The following is a 13300-nucleotide window of genomic DNA, read 5'->3' as shown; positions in this document are numbered from 1 at the left end:
AGATTGGATGGGGAGCGTCGCTATACAGCTATTTTCAGGTCTCTCCAAAGATGTTAGATCGGGTTCAAGTTCCAAAGTCAAACCTGCGTTGTCTTGGCTGTGTGCTTAGGGTCATTGTCCTGTTGGAAGGTGAACCTTCGCCCCAGTCTGAGGTCCTGAGCACTCTGGAGCAGGTTTTCATCAAGGATCTCTCTGTACTTTACTCCGTTCATCTTTCCCTCGATCCTGACTAGTCTTCCAGTCCCTGCCGCTTAAAAACTTCCCCACAGCATGATGCTGCGACCACCGTACTTCACCGTTGGGATGGTGCCAGGTTTCATCCAGACGTGACACTTAGCAATCAGGCCAAAGAGTTCAATCTTGGTTTCATCAGACCAGATAATCTTGTTTCTCATGGTCTGTGAGTCCTTTAGGTGTCTTTTGGCAAACTCCAAGAGGCCTGTCGTGCTTTTTACTGAGGAGTGGCTTCCGTCTGGCCACTCTACCATAAATGCCTGATTGGTGGAGTGCTGCAGAGATGGTCGTCCTTCTGGAAGGTTCTCCCATCTCCGCAGAGGAACTCTGGAGCTCTGTCAGAGTGACCATTGGGTTCTTGGTCACCTCCCTGAGCAAGGCCCTTCTCCCCCGATTGTTCAGTTTGGCCAGGCAGCCAGCTCTAGGAAGAGTCTTGGTTCCAAACGTCTTCCGTTTAAGAATGGTTGAGGCCACTGTGTTCTTGGGGACCTTCAATGCTGCAGAGATTTTTTGGTACCCTTCCCCAGATCTGTGCCTTTTATAAGAGTTTTATATTGTAAAAAAAGACAACACCAACATCAATTTGAAGTTTTGTTGACATTTTCGGAGGTTTCTTATTTGTCTTGATTCATAACTCTGTAGTGAAGTGTATGAAAGTGCTGTTTTGTGCCAGGTAGGAGCAGAAAGGTTAGAGGCCTAATGTGAAATCGATAGCCTGTCTGGTCCCATTTGACAATATGTGTGACCTTCTGTTGTGTTGCTGAGTCTATGAAGGGATGAGTTTGAATTGTAGCCTCAGATACCCCAACGTCTATCAACAACAGTCTTTCGATAACATATTTGCTATCTATATTGATGAATATTTGAGCTTCTGTAGTTTTATGGTTTTAAACAGTCATACAATGTAGCGTCATGACATCAGTGTTATATTATATGACTTTCCTCAATTGTTCAACTTAAGCTCTGACCGACAGAAGCATAATGTTATTCAACGGCCAGGAACTACAGGTCTTAAATGTAGTCACCTCCAAAATCATTGGCACCCTTGATAAAGATGAGAAGAAAATACTATAAAAGAAATATTACAAATACTGAGCTAAATTGCATGCTCAAGAAAATTAGATACAATTGTATAACATACTGTGCAATGAACATATGCATAAAAATTACAACTGAAATCGAAATCTACTAAAATATACCCCTTCGTCCTTTACCAATAACTACTCAGTTAAATTCACTCATAGTCAACTCTTTTATTTGCCATTATATAAGTAGAAGCCAAATCTCACATGCTCATGAAATTCTCCCAACAAAGGGAACCGTAGTGAGACAGTGGATTGCTTGCTATTTGGGGTTTTAGGCTGGGTTTCTGTATAGCACTTTGTGACATCAGCTGCTTTATTAACCATAGAGAGACATCCCCTTCTATTACATGAAGTAACTTTCTCCCTGCCTTGGCTTTTCCCCCCTGGTTTCATGGAAAGCATTTCCCCAAAACAACGATAGCCTGAGAGCATTTGATATACCCTCCTCATCACACTGCATTAAAGCATCCAAGAGACCTTGTAATGTCACGACATTGCTATTAGCCGCTCCATCTAATTCATATACTATATCCAGGCCGTATCCGGGCAGAATGATGATTATGCTGCTTGGGCTAATGTTGGTTTATTCAGATGTCAGCAGGCAAGGACATTTGTGAACACTCTCTCCTGCTAAAGTAATGTTCCCATTCCTATTAATTCACTACTAACCTCTTCTAGTCCTAATAACCCTCAGAGGACTGGAGAAGCCTGGGATGTATTCACTAGGAACCAAACAGGACAACATAGGGAGGGATCTACCTGAATTTGTTCAATAGAAACTCTTGTTTTTGTTGGAGAGAAAAAAGGGGTTGCTACAGTGTCCACTAATGAATGTGCCCCTGCTGAACCACGTCCTAGGAATAACTGGATAAGAAATCTCTGATGGAGGAAGTGACCGTACAGATGGGAAGCTCCCTGAAGACTAATGGGGAATTCCAATGCAAAAGAGAGCAGTGGAAATCCACTAATCTATTATAGCTGATGGAAAGTCCATAACAACATATAACATGTCATACATTATTATTCCTAATGAAGCCATTCAAAATGTACTTCATTACCTGCATGCACTGGTTTGTGATAATGAGGAGACACGTAACACATTACCAGGCTATATTCTCTAACCTCTGGAGTCTACAGTCGTGGCCAAAAGTTTTGAGAATGACACAAATATTAATTTCCACAAAGTTTGCTGCTTCAGTGTCTTTAGATATTCTTGTCAGATGTTACTATGGAATACTGAAGTATAATTACAAGCATTTCATAAGTGTCAAAGGCTTTTATTGACAATTACATGAAGTTGATGCAATGAGTCAATATTTGCAGTGTTGACCCTTGTTTTTCAAGACCTCTGCAATCCACCCTGGCATGCTGTCAATTAACTTCTGGGCCACATCCTGGCTGATGGCAGCCCATTCTTGCATAATCAATGCTTGGAGTTTGTTAGAATTTGTGGGTTTCTGTTTGTCCACCCGCCTCTTGAGGATTGACCACAAGTTCTCAATGGGATTAAGGTCTGGGGAGTTTCCTGGCCGTGGACCCAAAATATCGATGTTTTGTTCCCCGAGCCACTTTTGGCTTGTGGCAAGGTGCTCCATCATGCTGGAAAAGGCATTGTTCGTCACCAAACTGTTCCTGGATGGTTGGGAGATGTTGATCTCGGAGGATGTGTTGGTACCATTCTTTATTCATGGCTGTGTTCTTAGGCAAAATTGTGAGTGAGCCAACTCCCTTGGCTGAGAAGCAATCCCACACATGAATGGTCTCAGGATGCTTTACTGTTGGCATGACACAGGACTGATGGTAGCGCTCACCTTGTCTTCTCCGGACAAGCTTTTTTCCGGATGCCCCAAACAATCGGAAAGGGGATTCATCAGAGAAAATTACTTTACCCCAGTCCTCAGCAGTCCAATTCCTGTACCTTTTGCAGAATATCAGTCTGTCCTTGATGTTTTTCCTGGAGAGAAGTGGCTTCTTTGCTGCCCTTCTTGACACCAGGCCATCCTCCAAAAGTCTTCGCCTCAAACCTGCCTGCTGCCATTCCTGAGCAAGCTCTGTACTGGTGGTGCCTCGATCCCGCAGCTGAATCAGCTTTAGGAGACGGTCCTGGTGCTTGCTGGACTTTCTTGGGCACCCTGAAGCCTTCTTCACAACGATTGAACCGCTCTCCTTGAAGTTCTTGATGGTCCGATAAATGGTTGATTTAGGTGCAATCTTACTGGCAGCAATATCCTTGCCTGTGAAGCCCTTTTTTGTGCAAAGCAAGGATGACAGCACGTGTTTCCTTCCAGGTAACCATGGTTGACAGAGGAAGAACAATGATTCCAAGCACCACCCTCCTTTTGAAGCTTCTGGTCTGTTATTCGAACTCAATCAGCATGACAGAGTGATCTCCAGCCTTGTCCTCGTCAACACACACACCTGTGTTAACAAGAGAATCACTGACATGATGTCAGCTGGTCCTTTTGTGGCAGGGCTGAAATGCAGTGGAAATGTTTTGGGGGGATTCAGTTCATTTGCATGGCAAAGAGGGACATTGCAATTAATTGCAATTAATCTGATCACTCTTCATAACATTCTGGAGTATATGCAAATTGCCATCATACAAACTGAGGCAGCAGACTTTGTGAAAATGTATATTTGTGTCATTCTCAAAACTTTTGGCCACGACTACAAGGAGAAATAGGCTAGGTCAGTAAAGTAACGGGAGAGAGAGAGAGAGAAGAGAGTAGAAGAGAATAAAAGATAGAGAGAGAAGAAAAGAGAAGATAAAAAAGAGAGAGAGACAGAGAGCACAGTATCTCTGGTTGACAAACAACAGATATTGGTTTGTCTCTCTCTCTCTCCCCCTCTCTCTTTCTTTCTTTTTTTCTCTCTCTCTCAATCTCTATCTCTCTCTCACTCTCTCTTCCTCCTCTCTCTCTCTCTGTGGGCCTCGCTCCCTGCCTCCCTGTCTGTCCTTCCCATCTCGCCTCATCACAACCAGCAGGAACAAAGCAGCGGTCCTCTCTGTCACTGCAAACCTCTCCTTCCTCCGTCATTATCAACTTCCTCACACAGCATGGGGCTATTAGAATGATAACTACGCTCTGTAGTCACTAATAATGGATGTGTTTGGGTGAAATGGAAGTCAGCAGAAAACACCCAGTCAGTCTGCAACTGTCTGCAACCCAATAATCCATTGAGGAATTCATAATGCCAACTGCCTACTCCCCAATTCTCCCTGGAGATATTCACATATAACAATGATTAAGGAACGGTTGCCTTCGTAGCAATCTCAGTGGAGTCCCCGGTGAATACATTTCTAATATCATGATATGAAGGTATGAGCCTCAGTACAATAACTCCTCCATTAATATGGCATGTGGCTTTAAAGAGCTTTACAGAGTGACTAAGGGAACCCAACCATGGAAGGAAGGAGTGGTGAACAGAGGAGGTTGGTGAGAGGAGCTATAGGAGGACAGTCTCATTGTACCGGCAGGAGTGGAATTAATGGAACGGTATCAAACATCTGGAAACCATGTTATACTCCGTTCCATTTATTCCATTCCAGCCAATACAATGAACCCGTCCTCCTATAGCTCCTCCCACCAGCCTGCTCTGATAGTGACGGAGGGATGACGGAGGGATGATGGAGGGATGACGGAGGAAAGAAAACAACTATAAAGAGATACACTTGTGCATCAGACAGTATGTCTCTCTGACTCGACAAAGTCCTCCAGTACGTCACAATGTCTGTCAATGCCATACTGTATATCAGCTAGCCAATTATCCTCACACTAACATCCACAGTCAATAGCATTCTATGGTTGCATCTGAAATGGCACCCTATTCCCTATGTAGTGCATTACTTTGAACAGGGCTCTGGTTAAAGTAGTGCACTATAGGGAATGGAGTGCCATTTTGGACGTAACCTATGACCCTCTACGATCCCCCTGTCAGGACCAACCATTACATCCACTGCGCCCTGCATAGGCTATTATGCTGAGTCTGGGGAGTAAATTAGCTTTCCCTCTTTAGAAGTGAGATATTGTTCTACTCTTTTGCCTTATTTTCTGTCCCTTTAGCAGGAAGGAGCAGCGGTTGTTTCTTTAAGGATCGATATTGTATTGCAGTGAGAGATGTGTTGAGGTAAAAGGGGTAAAAAGTTGTGCTGAATGCATTATTAAGTCTTAGATTTATTGGTCACTTTTATTTCTCCAGTGTGTTGTTCCCTCTCCGTTGAGAGACAGGAAAGGTTAGTGGTTTAATTGACTGATTGAGGCTGCAGCGCTCGCAGTACGACCAACAGGACGGTGGGCTGGACTGCCCTCCGGTGGACAATCTATCCCACTGCAACCAATGGAATGTAGGTCCTGTTTGAATACTTAAAATTGCCTTCTTCCTCCCTTCCTTGAATTCACTTATTATGCTTGGTGCTTATGCACCAATTGATCATATATTTCATGAGGGAGGGAGGGATGCATGTTAAAGGTTTCATTTTATTATTAGCAGTAGCGGTTTTGCTTCTTCATAACAGTTTTGTCATGAAAGGAATTTGCTTGTTGACTTAGGTAGCCATGGTTATAAAATCCTCCCATTCACTGCTGATACGATTAATTTGCATAGCTGTAGATATTGACGTCTCCATGGAAACGGAAAAGGAATAACGTCATCCACTTTGGCAGCCTCTGACCACATCTATTTTAACACAGAGGGATGTTAAACATCAATAAATACATGAAAACAAAGTGACTAGAGACCCTGAATCTGCTTGATTCACTCTAAAATGTGACTTCTGCTTTATCCCAACCCCTCCGAAAGACACGTATAGGCCTACAGGTTGAAGAGGTTGGAGCAGGGGGCTGCCACACTGGGCACCCATGGAGCAGCTGTTGTGGATTGCTCAATAGCACAACGGAAGACAACGGCATCTAGGATTTGATACCAGCAATCTTCCGGTACGCTAGCTCACTTTGTGTAAATGTGAAATTAATGTAGAAGAATATAAAACATTAGATCTGGTAAAAGATAATACAAAGAAAAAAACATGCATTTTTTTGTACCATCATCTTTGAAATGCAAGAGAAAGGCCATAATGTATTATTCCAGCCCAGGCGCAATTTAGATTTTGGCCACTAGATGGCAGCAGTGTATGTGTTTTAGACTGATCCAATGAACCATTGCATATCTGTTCAAGATGTTGTATCAAGACTGCCCTGATGTGCCTAATTGGTTTATTAATACATGTTCAAGTTCATAATTGTGCACTCTCCTCAAACAGTAGCATGGTATTCTTTCACTGTAATAGCTACTGTAAATTGGGCAGCGCAGTTAGATTAGCAAGAATTTAAGCTTTCTGCCCATATAAGATATGTCTATGTCCTGGGAAATGTTTTTGTTACTTACAACCTCATGTTAATCACATTAGCCTACGTTAACTCAACTGTCCCGCAGGGGGGAGGGGGGGGGGGGGACACCAATCCAATAGAGGTTAAGGCTGACTCCACTATGTCTCTGTGTAACGCTTGATGTGAACAAGCATTTCATCTCCACACTCACTGCCTTTTAGAGCGAAAGCATTTTCTGTTTAGCCTAATTAATTAAAACCATGGAAACGTTCAATATTAATCTCCTCAGCGCTCTGAACTCTAACTGCGGTCATAATCTTATACAGACAATGTATGCTAATTAAAGTTTATTCAAGGTTATCTCTAAACAGGCCAACTGGGATCACCAACAGCTTAGTTCGTTATTGTGGAAATAATATAATTGAGTGGTCACAGACTTGCAACTCCACTAGAGTTAGAGGTAGAAGAGATGACTTTATCTGAGGTCGAATGGGAGCACAGTGCCAGTCTTTTGTATTCTCATGAACTCATATTACACTGTACCACATGGGGGCGCTAATGGACCATAGAAGTTAGACGTATTAAATCCGCTGGCATGCTGGCCTCCTAGTTCTCTTGCCAGACTAGACACAGCTGGTGAATACATAAATATGTTTAAAAGCCTTCAGTATTGATAGAAAGAGGAAATATATTAATCGACCAAAGCCTATATTGACTGGTGGATTATGTCTCTGTGATTTTCCTAAATTGCATCATCCATGAATCACAACTAGACTTAGAGTTTAAAAAATGTATTAAAATGTCCCTCCACAATGATACAATAATACACAATGATGAAACACATTGTGGAACACAACAGTTTTGAGACACTAAAAACAGTCATGGTCAAACATGGTACATGTCTATAATACATTGCATCATCAATACACATGTATAAAATAATAATTGTAAAAAACTATTTAAGTACGGCGGATAACCCCAAACCTAACTATGTATCACCAAACCCTCATTCGCATTGGTGTGTACTGTTACTTTTTATTTGCCGGCCAACATTTCTTTAAAAGTCTGTATCAGTTGGAAGCTTCTGTGTTTATAGTCTCAACTCTGAACATGTTTCAACTCAGAAAAATCATTCACCTGTGATATCATGTCTAAACTTGTCATGGCCGGGGCTATGCTTTATGGAATAGGTGGATAAAGGTATGGGGGAAGGTTAATGAGGTATAACGACATATCCATAGATAGTACAGTATACAACTTTCAGAGCTCAATTCTCACCCTGTTAGCGGTTTGAATTCGAATCCAAACAGAAGCTTACCTGGTCCTTCAGAAGACCAGTGTAACAGAGAACAACTACCAGCTGCTCCTTACTGAATGTAACTAAGCAAAACATTTTCCTTTCCCCCATTTAGTAAGTTTGCTGTGCTCTTGTCTTCTCTTTGGTATGCCCCGATTGCTTGAATACCTTAACTGGGAGGAATTTGCTTCAGCAGAGAGCAGAGGAGCTGCCAGGCTTGTGGCTACAGGCACACAGTTAATTGCATCACATCCGCAAGAGTTATCCAGCTGGGTGTGTCTAGCTATGTGGCTGTGTACTCTAGGTTTCTATCTCTCCCTCTCTTTTTTTCTCTCTCTCTCTCTCTTACCTCCCTCCCTCCCTCCCTATCTCTCTATCTCTCCCCCCTCGCCCTCTCTCTCATTCTCTCCCTCCTCCTCCTCTCGGTGAGTCTCTAGGTGAGTCAAAAGCAGCCCCGAATCAGGAAGTAGGATGCCGTGACAGACATTAGTAGGCAGAAGGAAATGGGCACCACCACCACACAATGTCACCATGTCTGCTGCTGCCCCTGTCCATGGTAACACAAGGACGAGAGGGAGGAGAGGCCACAGGGAAATGACCCCATCGTCGATCATGTTGCTGCTGGCTCTGACAGCCTGCCTGGCAGGGACTGGTAGGTGTGGACTGTGGATTGGAAAGATGATTTGCCCTTACTGCTCATTGGAAACAGAGCTTTCATGGCTTTCTCTACTCTCCTACATTCACTCACTTTCATTACCTGTCTGTTTTCTCTTGGTGTCTCTCTGTTCTGCTCTTTTTTTCAGTTTGCCTGAGAATGTAATAGTCTGCTGAAATGTGGTTTATATTGGCGGGTGGTGGCTGCTGAAATATGTGTGGACACGTTTCATGAAGAGATAGTGAAAGTTCTAAGCCTTTTGACTACATGGTATTCTATCCAGTAGGTCTTACACAGCGTACCTGAGTAATCGCTGCTGTATGGTTACATGTGTCTCTGAGTTGCTTCACAATGCTTTCTGAAGTTGAATATTTGAATAGCTCTCCGAGAGCTTGTTCACTTCTATTCAAACGGATGTTATTGTCTTTGTACATCTCTGTTACATTTCAGTTGTGAAAGAGGCTGAGTTCACATCCCTTCTTGCAACGGGTAGTTAGTTACGAATGAGAAGAATCAGCTATAAACACAGTGAAACGTTGACGTTCCTGTTTTAGTTCAAAAGACCCATCTTCACCGAAAGAACGAGAACATTGTGTTTTGCTAGTAGTAAAACCATTTGCAGAAACATTTCCGCAATGGCATTACCGAGGCCTAACGGTACAGTTTGTTCCCTCTGCAGTGTATGTTATCTCCATCTGTGTGATACTTCTTTTTAGTTTAATGAGTCATAGAGTCTACTGCCAGTATATGTGCCTTGCCTTTTTCACTGTAACCACTAGCTGGTAATCAAGGGATATGTTAATTTGGAAGGGTTTTTAAAGACATGCCCATGCCTCCTCAACACATAGATTTTGAATTACACTGTACATGCCCAAACATTTACAGTAAGAAGTGTCTGTGATGGTTCTTGGAATGTCCGGGGTTAACCTACACAAAGAAAGGTGCTATCTAGAACCTAAAAGGTTTATCAGGCTGTCCCCATAGGAGAACCCTTCGAAGAACCATTTTTGGTTCCAGGTAGAACGCTTTTGGTTCCAGCTACAGAGGGTTCTACATGGACCCCAAAGGGGCACTACCTGTAACCAAAAAGGGTTCTACCTGAAACCAAAAAGGGTTATCCTATGGGGACAGCTGAAGAACCCCTTTGGAACCCATTTACACACATAGGCCCATTTTGTTAAACATGATTAAGGTCACAGCTCTCAACCCAAGTACACTACTGATAGGCCCAAACTGATTCACATCCAAAGATCCGATGACTGTTTAAACTCCTTTTTCTGGGGAACAGTATCACACTGTCTGACTCAGTGTAGTTTGCACATAGTGGAGTCTTTCGTGGGTTTTTTATGAATCCCAAATATTCTAAATTGCATAAAACTAGGGTGGTGTTTTTTTTCCCTTGGCTCTCGTTATACAGTAGGCTTAAGGTCAGGTCGTGTTATAAGGAAAAACTCCTGGCCCTATGTTGCTTAACCATTGACTCTTTCATTCATTGTAGTGTTCTGCCAGGTTGATGAGGACACAAAGACTGTTGAAGAAACACAAACAGAAAATGATGCTGGGTTCTCAGGTGAGCTTTAGCTGTTATCTGCTGTGCATACTCCTCCAACACAACCTGGTGGCAATAGCTCATAACTGTCCCTTTCCAACGGGTTTGGCATTAGATGTGCTTGTGTTGATACTTTTCTCAATGTCCCCAGTGATCCCAACTGTAAGTGACGCTACCCCTACACCAGACTCATACCTATCATCTGAGAGTCCTTCAGGTGAGATTACACCTGTTTCCATAACACAATTCCGTTACCTGATTTCCATCAGAGCCTTGCATGACAGCAAAAAAAGGCCCTCTGGTTTTTCATTTCATTTTATGTCATTTCAGAGGGATATGAGACTGAAGCTGAATCTGGTTCTGGATTCAGTCCAGGTGTCAATTCAGAAGGTATATTACATCCGTACCTCAGCACTTTGTGACAACAGATGATGTAAAAGGGGCGTTATAAAATAAACTGGATTGATTTGATTGATTGAACACAAACAACAAAATGGATGTAGTGTTTAAGAAAACCGTGTGTTAGAAACGATTATTGAGATGGTGAAAATAACTGCAGAAACATTGCAGACAAGCAGGTGTTACATCTGTAGCAACACGATCAGTTTCCCACCGTGATGGTTCCTCTTCCAGGGGAGGATCAGCTCAAATCCTCTGAAGCACCACTGGAGGACAGTCTGAGTCTCACCTTCATCCTGGTTCCTGTTGTGCTGGTGGTCGTGATAATCGCCATGGTAGTGGGCGTAGTCATAATCAACCGCAGATGGAATCGGAAAGAAAAGAGCAATTGTGGTAAGTCATGAGAACTGTGCTATAGCTGGAAATATGTCCACATGATGAGAAGCAACAGGCGACATGGCCCCATTCTCACACACCATGACAGATCTGCTTATGACTAGATGTATTGTACTATTCAGTCGTCCTGTTCATTGCATGGGTACTTTACAACACTATGACTTGTAAAAAACAGCTCTGAGTTGGGGTATGTTTAGCTTTGTGCATACCTATTTAGAATAGTGTGTAGGCCTACAGTTGTATACTCAACCACAATGCAGTATACAATGTATGAGTGGATATTGTTAATGTAAAAAGGAGATCCACTGTAGATTATTTCACATTGATATCACAGTATGATTGACATTACTTTATGAGATGGTGCACGATGTTGGCTATAAGGATGGTTTCCTATTCCAGATCATGTAGAAGAGGATAAATATTTGCATGGTAGCGATGACACAGAAAACGTTCCAATGTAAGTATTGAACACTGCACTATGAGTTATATAGTGCATTCGGAAGGTATTCAGACCCCTTGACTTTTTCCACATTCTGTTACATTACAGCTTTATTCTAAAATATATATTTTTAAATGTATTTCCCTCATCAATCTACAATCAATACCACAAAATGACGAGGTGAAAACAGGTTTTTAGACATTTTTGCAAAAAACAGAAATACCTTATTTACATACAGTTAGTATATACACCCTTTGCTATGAGACTCGAAATCGAGCTCAGGTGCATCCTGTTTCCATGGATCATCCTTGAGATGTTTCTACGACTTGATTGGAGTCCACCTGTGGTAAATTCAATTGATTGGACATGATTTGGAAAGGCATCGAAGGTCCACAAGAACACAGCAGAAATAAATAATGTCAACTGTGCTAATGTGTAGTGAGTTTCACCTACTGCCTAGTACACAAGGGTCCAAAACTGTTAACCTAAAAAAAACACTAAATAGATTCTTAAATGGAAGAGGTTTGGATCCACCAAGACTCTTCCTAGAGCTGGCCACCCGGCCAAACTGAGCGATCAGGGAAGAAGGGCCAATGTCAGGGAGGTGACCAAGAACCCGATGGTCACTCTGACAGAGCTCAAGAGTTCCTCTGTGGAGTTGGGAGAACCTTCCAGAAGAACATCCATCTCTGCAGCACTCCACCAACCAGGCCTTTATGGTAGAGTGGCCAGACGGAAGTCACTCCTCAGTAAAAGGCACATGATAGCCCATTTGGAGTTTGCCAAACAGTACCTATAGGACTTTCAGACCATAATAAAAAGGATTCTCTGGTCTGATAAAACCAAGATAGAACTCTTTGGCCTGAATGCCAAGTGTCACGTCTGGAGGAAACCTGGCACCATCACTACGGTGAAGTATGGTGGTGGCAGCATCATGCTGTGGGGATGTTTTTCAGCGGCAGGGACTGGAAGACTAGTCAGGATTGAGGGAAAGATGAACGGAGAAAAGTACAGAGAGATCCTTGGCGAAAACCTGCTCCAGAGTACTCAGGACCTCAGACTGGGGCGAAGGTTCACCTTCCAACAAGACAATGACCCTAAGCACACAGCCGAGACAACGCAGGAGTGGCTTCGGGACAAGTCTGAATGTCCTTGAGTGGCCCAGCCAGAGCCCGGACTTGAACCCGATCGAATATCTCTGGAGAGAACTAAAAATCCCCAAATACAGGTATGCCAAGCTTGTAGCGTCATATCTAAGAAGACTCAAGGCTGTAATCACTGCCAAAGGTGTTTCAACAAAGTACTGAGTAAAGGGTCTGAATACTTAAGTAAATGTGATTTTTTTATACATTTGGAAAGATGTTTAAAAAACAGTTTTTGCTTTGTCATTATGGAGTATTGTGTGTAGATTGATGAAGGGACAAAACAATTGAATACATTTTAGAATAAGGCTGTAACATAACAAAATGTGGAAAAAGTCAAGGGGTCTGAATACTTTCCGAATGCACTGTATCTAGGCTACTGCTGTCTTGACTGTGCTCTCTATACATTTCAAGTTGCAGTCACTCAAATTCGTAATAGGCGGTAAATCTGTTTCCTTGGTATGATTTTGACCTCACCCTTTCTCACCTCTGTTTGTTATTTCCTGTTTAGAAAGAAAGACGTTGAGGAGTTTGAAACAGGCCTGTGTGTGTGTGTGTGTGTGTGTGTGTGTGTGTGTGTGTGTGTGTGTGTGTGTGTGTGTGTGTGTGTGTGCGTGTGTGCGTGCGTGCATGCGTGTGCTCTTTTCCTCAACAAGTTGTTTCACACAAACACACACACACCAGTCTCTCATATCTGACATAAAGTATATAGTCAAGAAGTATCATGTGTGAATCTAAGTGTTTACACATTAGCCTGAGAACTTATGAAAGAGCATT

The 13300-nt window shown here is 42.7% G+C and overlaps 1 protein-coding gene across 2 annotated transcripts in view; it reads left to right on the top strand.

Annotated features, from left to right (window-relative positions):
- LOC129840931 (transmembrane protein 154-like) overlaps positions 1–13300 on the top strand; it is an 84166-nt gene that overhangs the window by 61673 nt on the left and 9193 nt on the right. The window contains exons 2-8 of one of the 2 annotated variants that reach the window (XM_055908976.1): positions 6120–6256; positions 8381–8595; positions 10097–10168; positions 10299–10364; positions 10478–10537; positions 10781–10939; positions 11342–11399. In XM_055908976.1, the coding sequence (XP_055764951.1) occupies positions 8475–8595; positions 10097–10168; positions 10299–10364; positions 10478–10537; positions 10781–10939; positions 11342–11399 (536 nt within the window). In that variant the 5' untranslated portion in view covers positions 6120–6256; positions 8381–8474. Of the gene's footprint in view, positions 1–4898; positions 6257–8380; positions 8596–10096; positions 10169–10298; positions 10365–10477; positions 10538–10780; positions 10940–11341; positions 11400–13300 lie in introns of those variants that run through there. The other variant, XM_055908975.1, reaches the window with a different exon arrangement.

This window comes from Salvelinus fontinalis, chromosome 42, assembly GCF_029448725.1.
Source record: "Salvelinus fontinalis isolate EN_2023a chromosome 42, ASM2944872v1, whole genome shotgun sequence".
Lineage (NCBI taxonomy): Eukaryota > Metazoa > Chordata > Actinopteri > Salmoniformes > Salmonidae > Salvelinus > Salvelinus fontinalis.
Note: the sequence above shows the minus strand (reverse complement) of the source record. Positions and strands in the feature narration are given on the sequence as shown.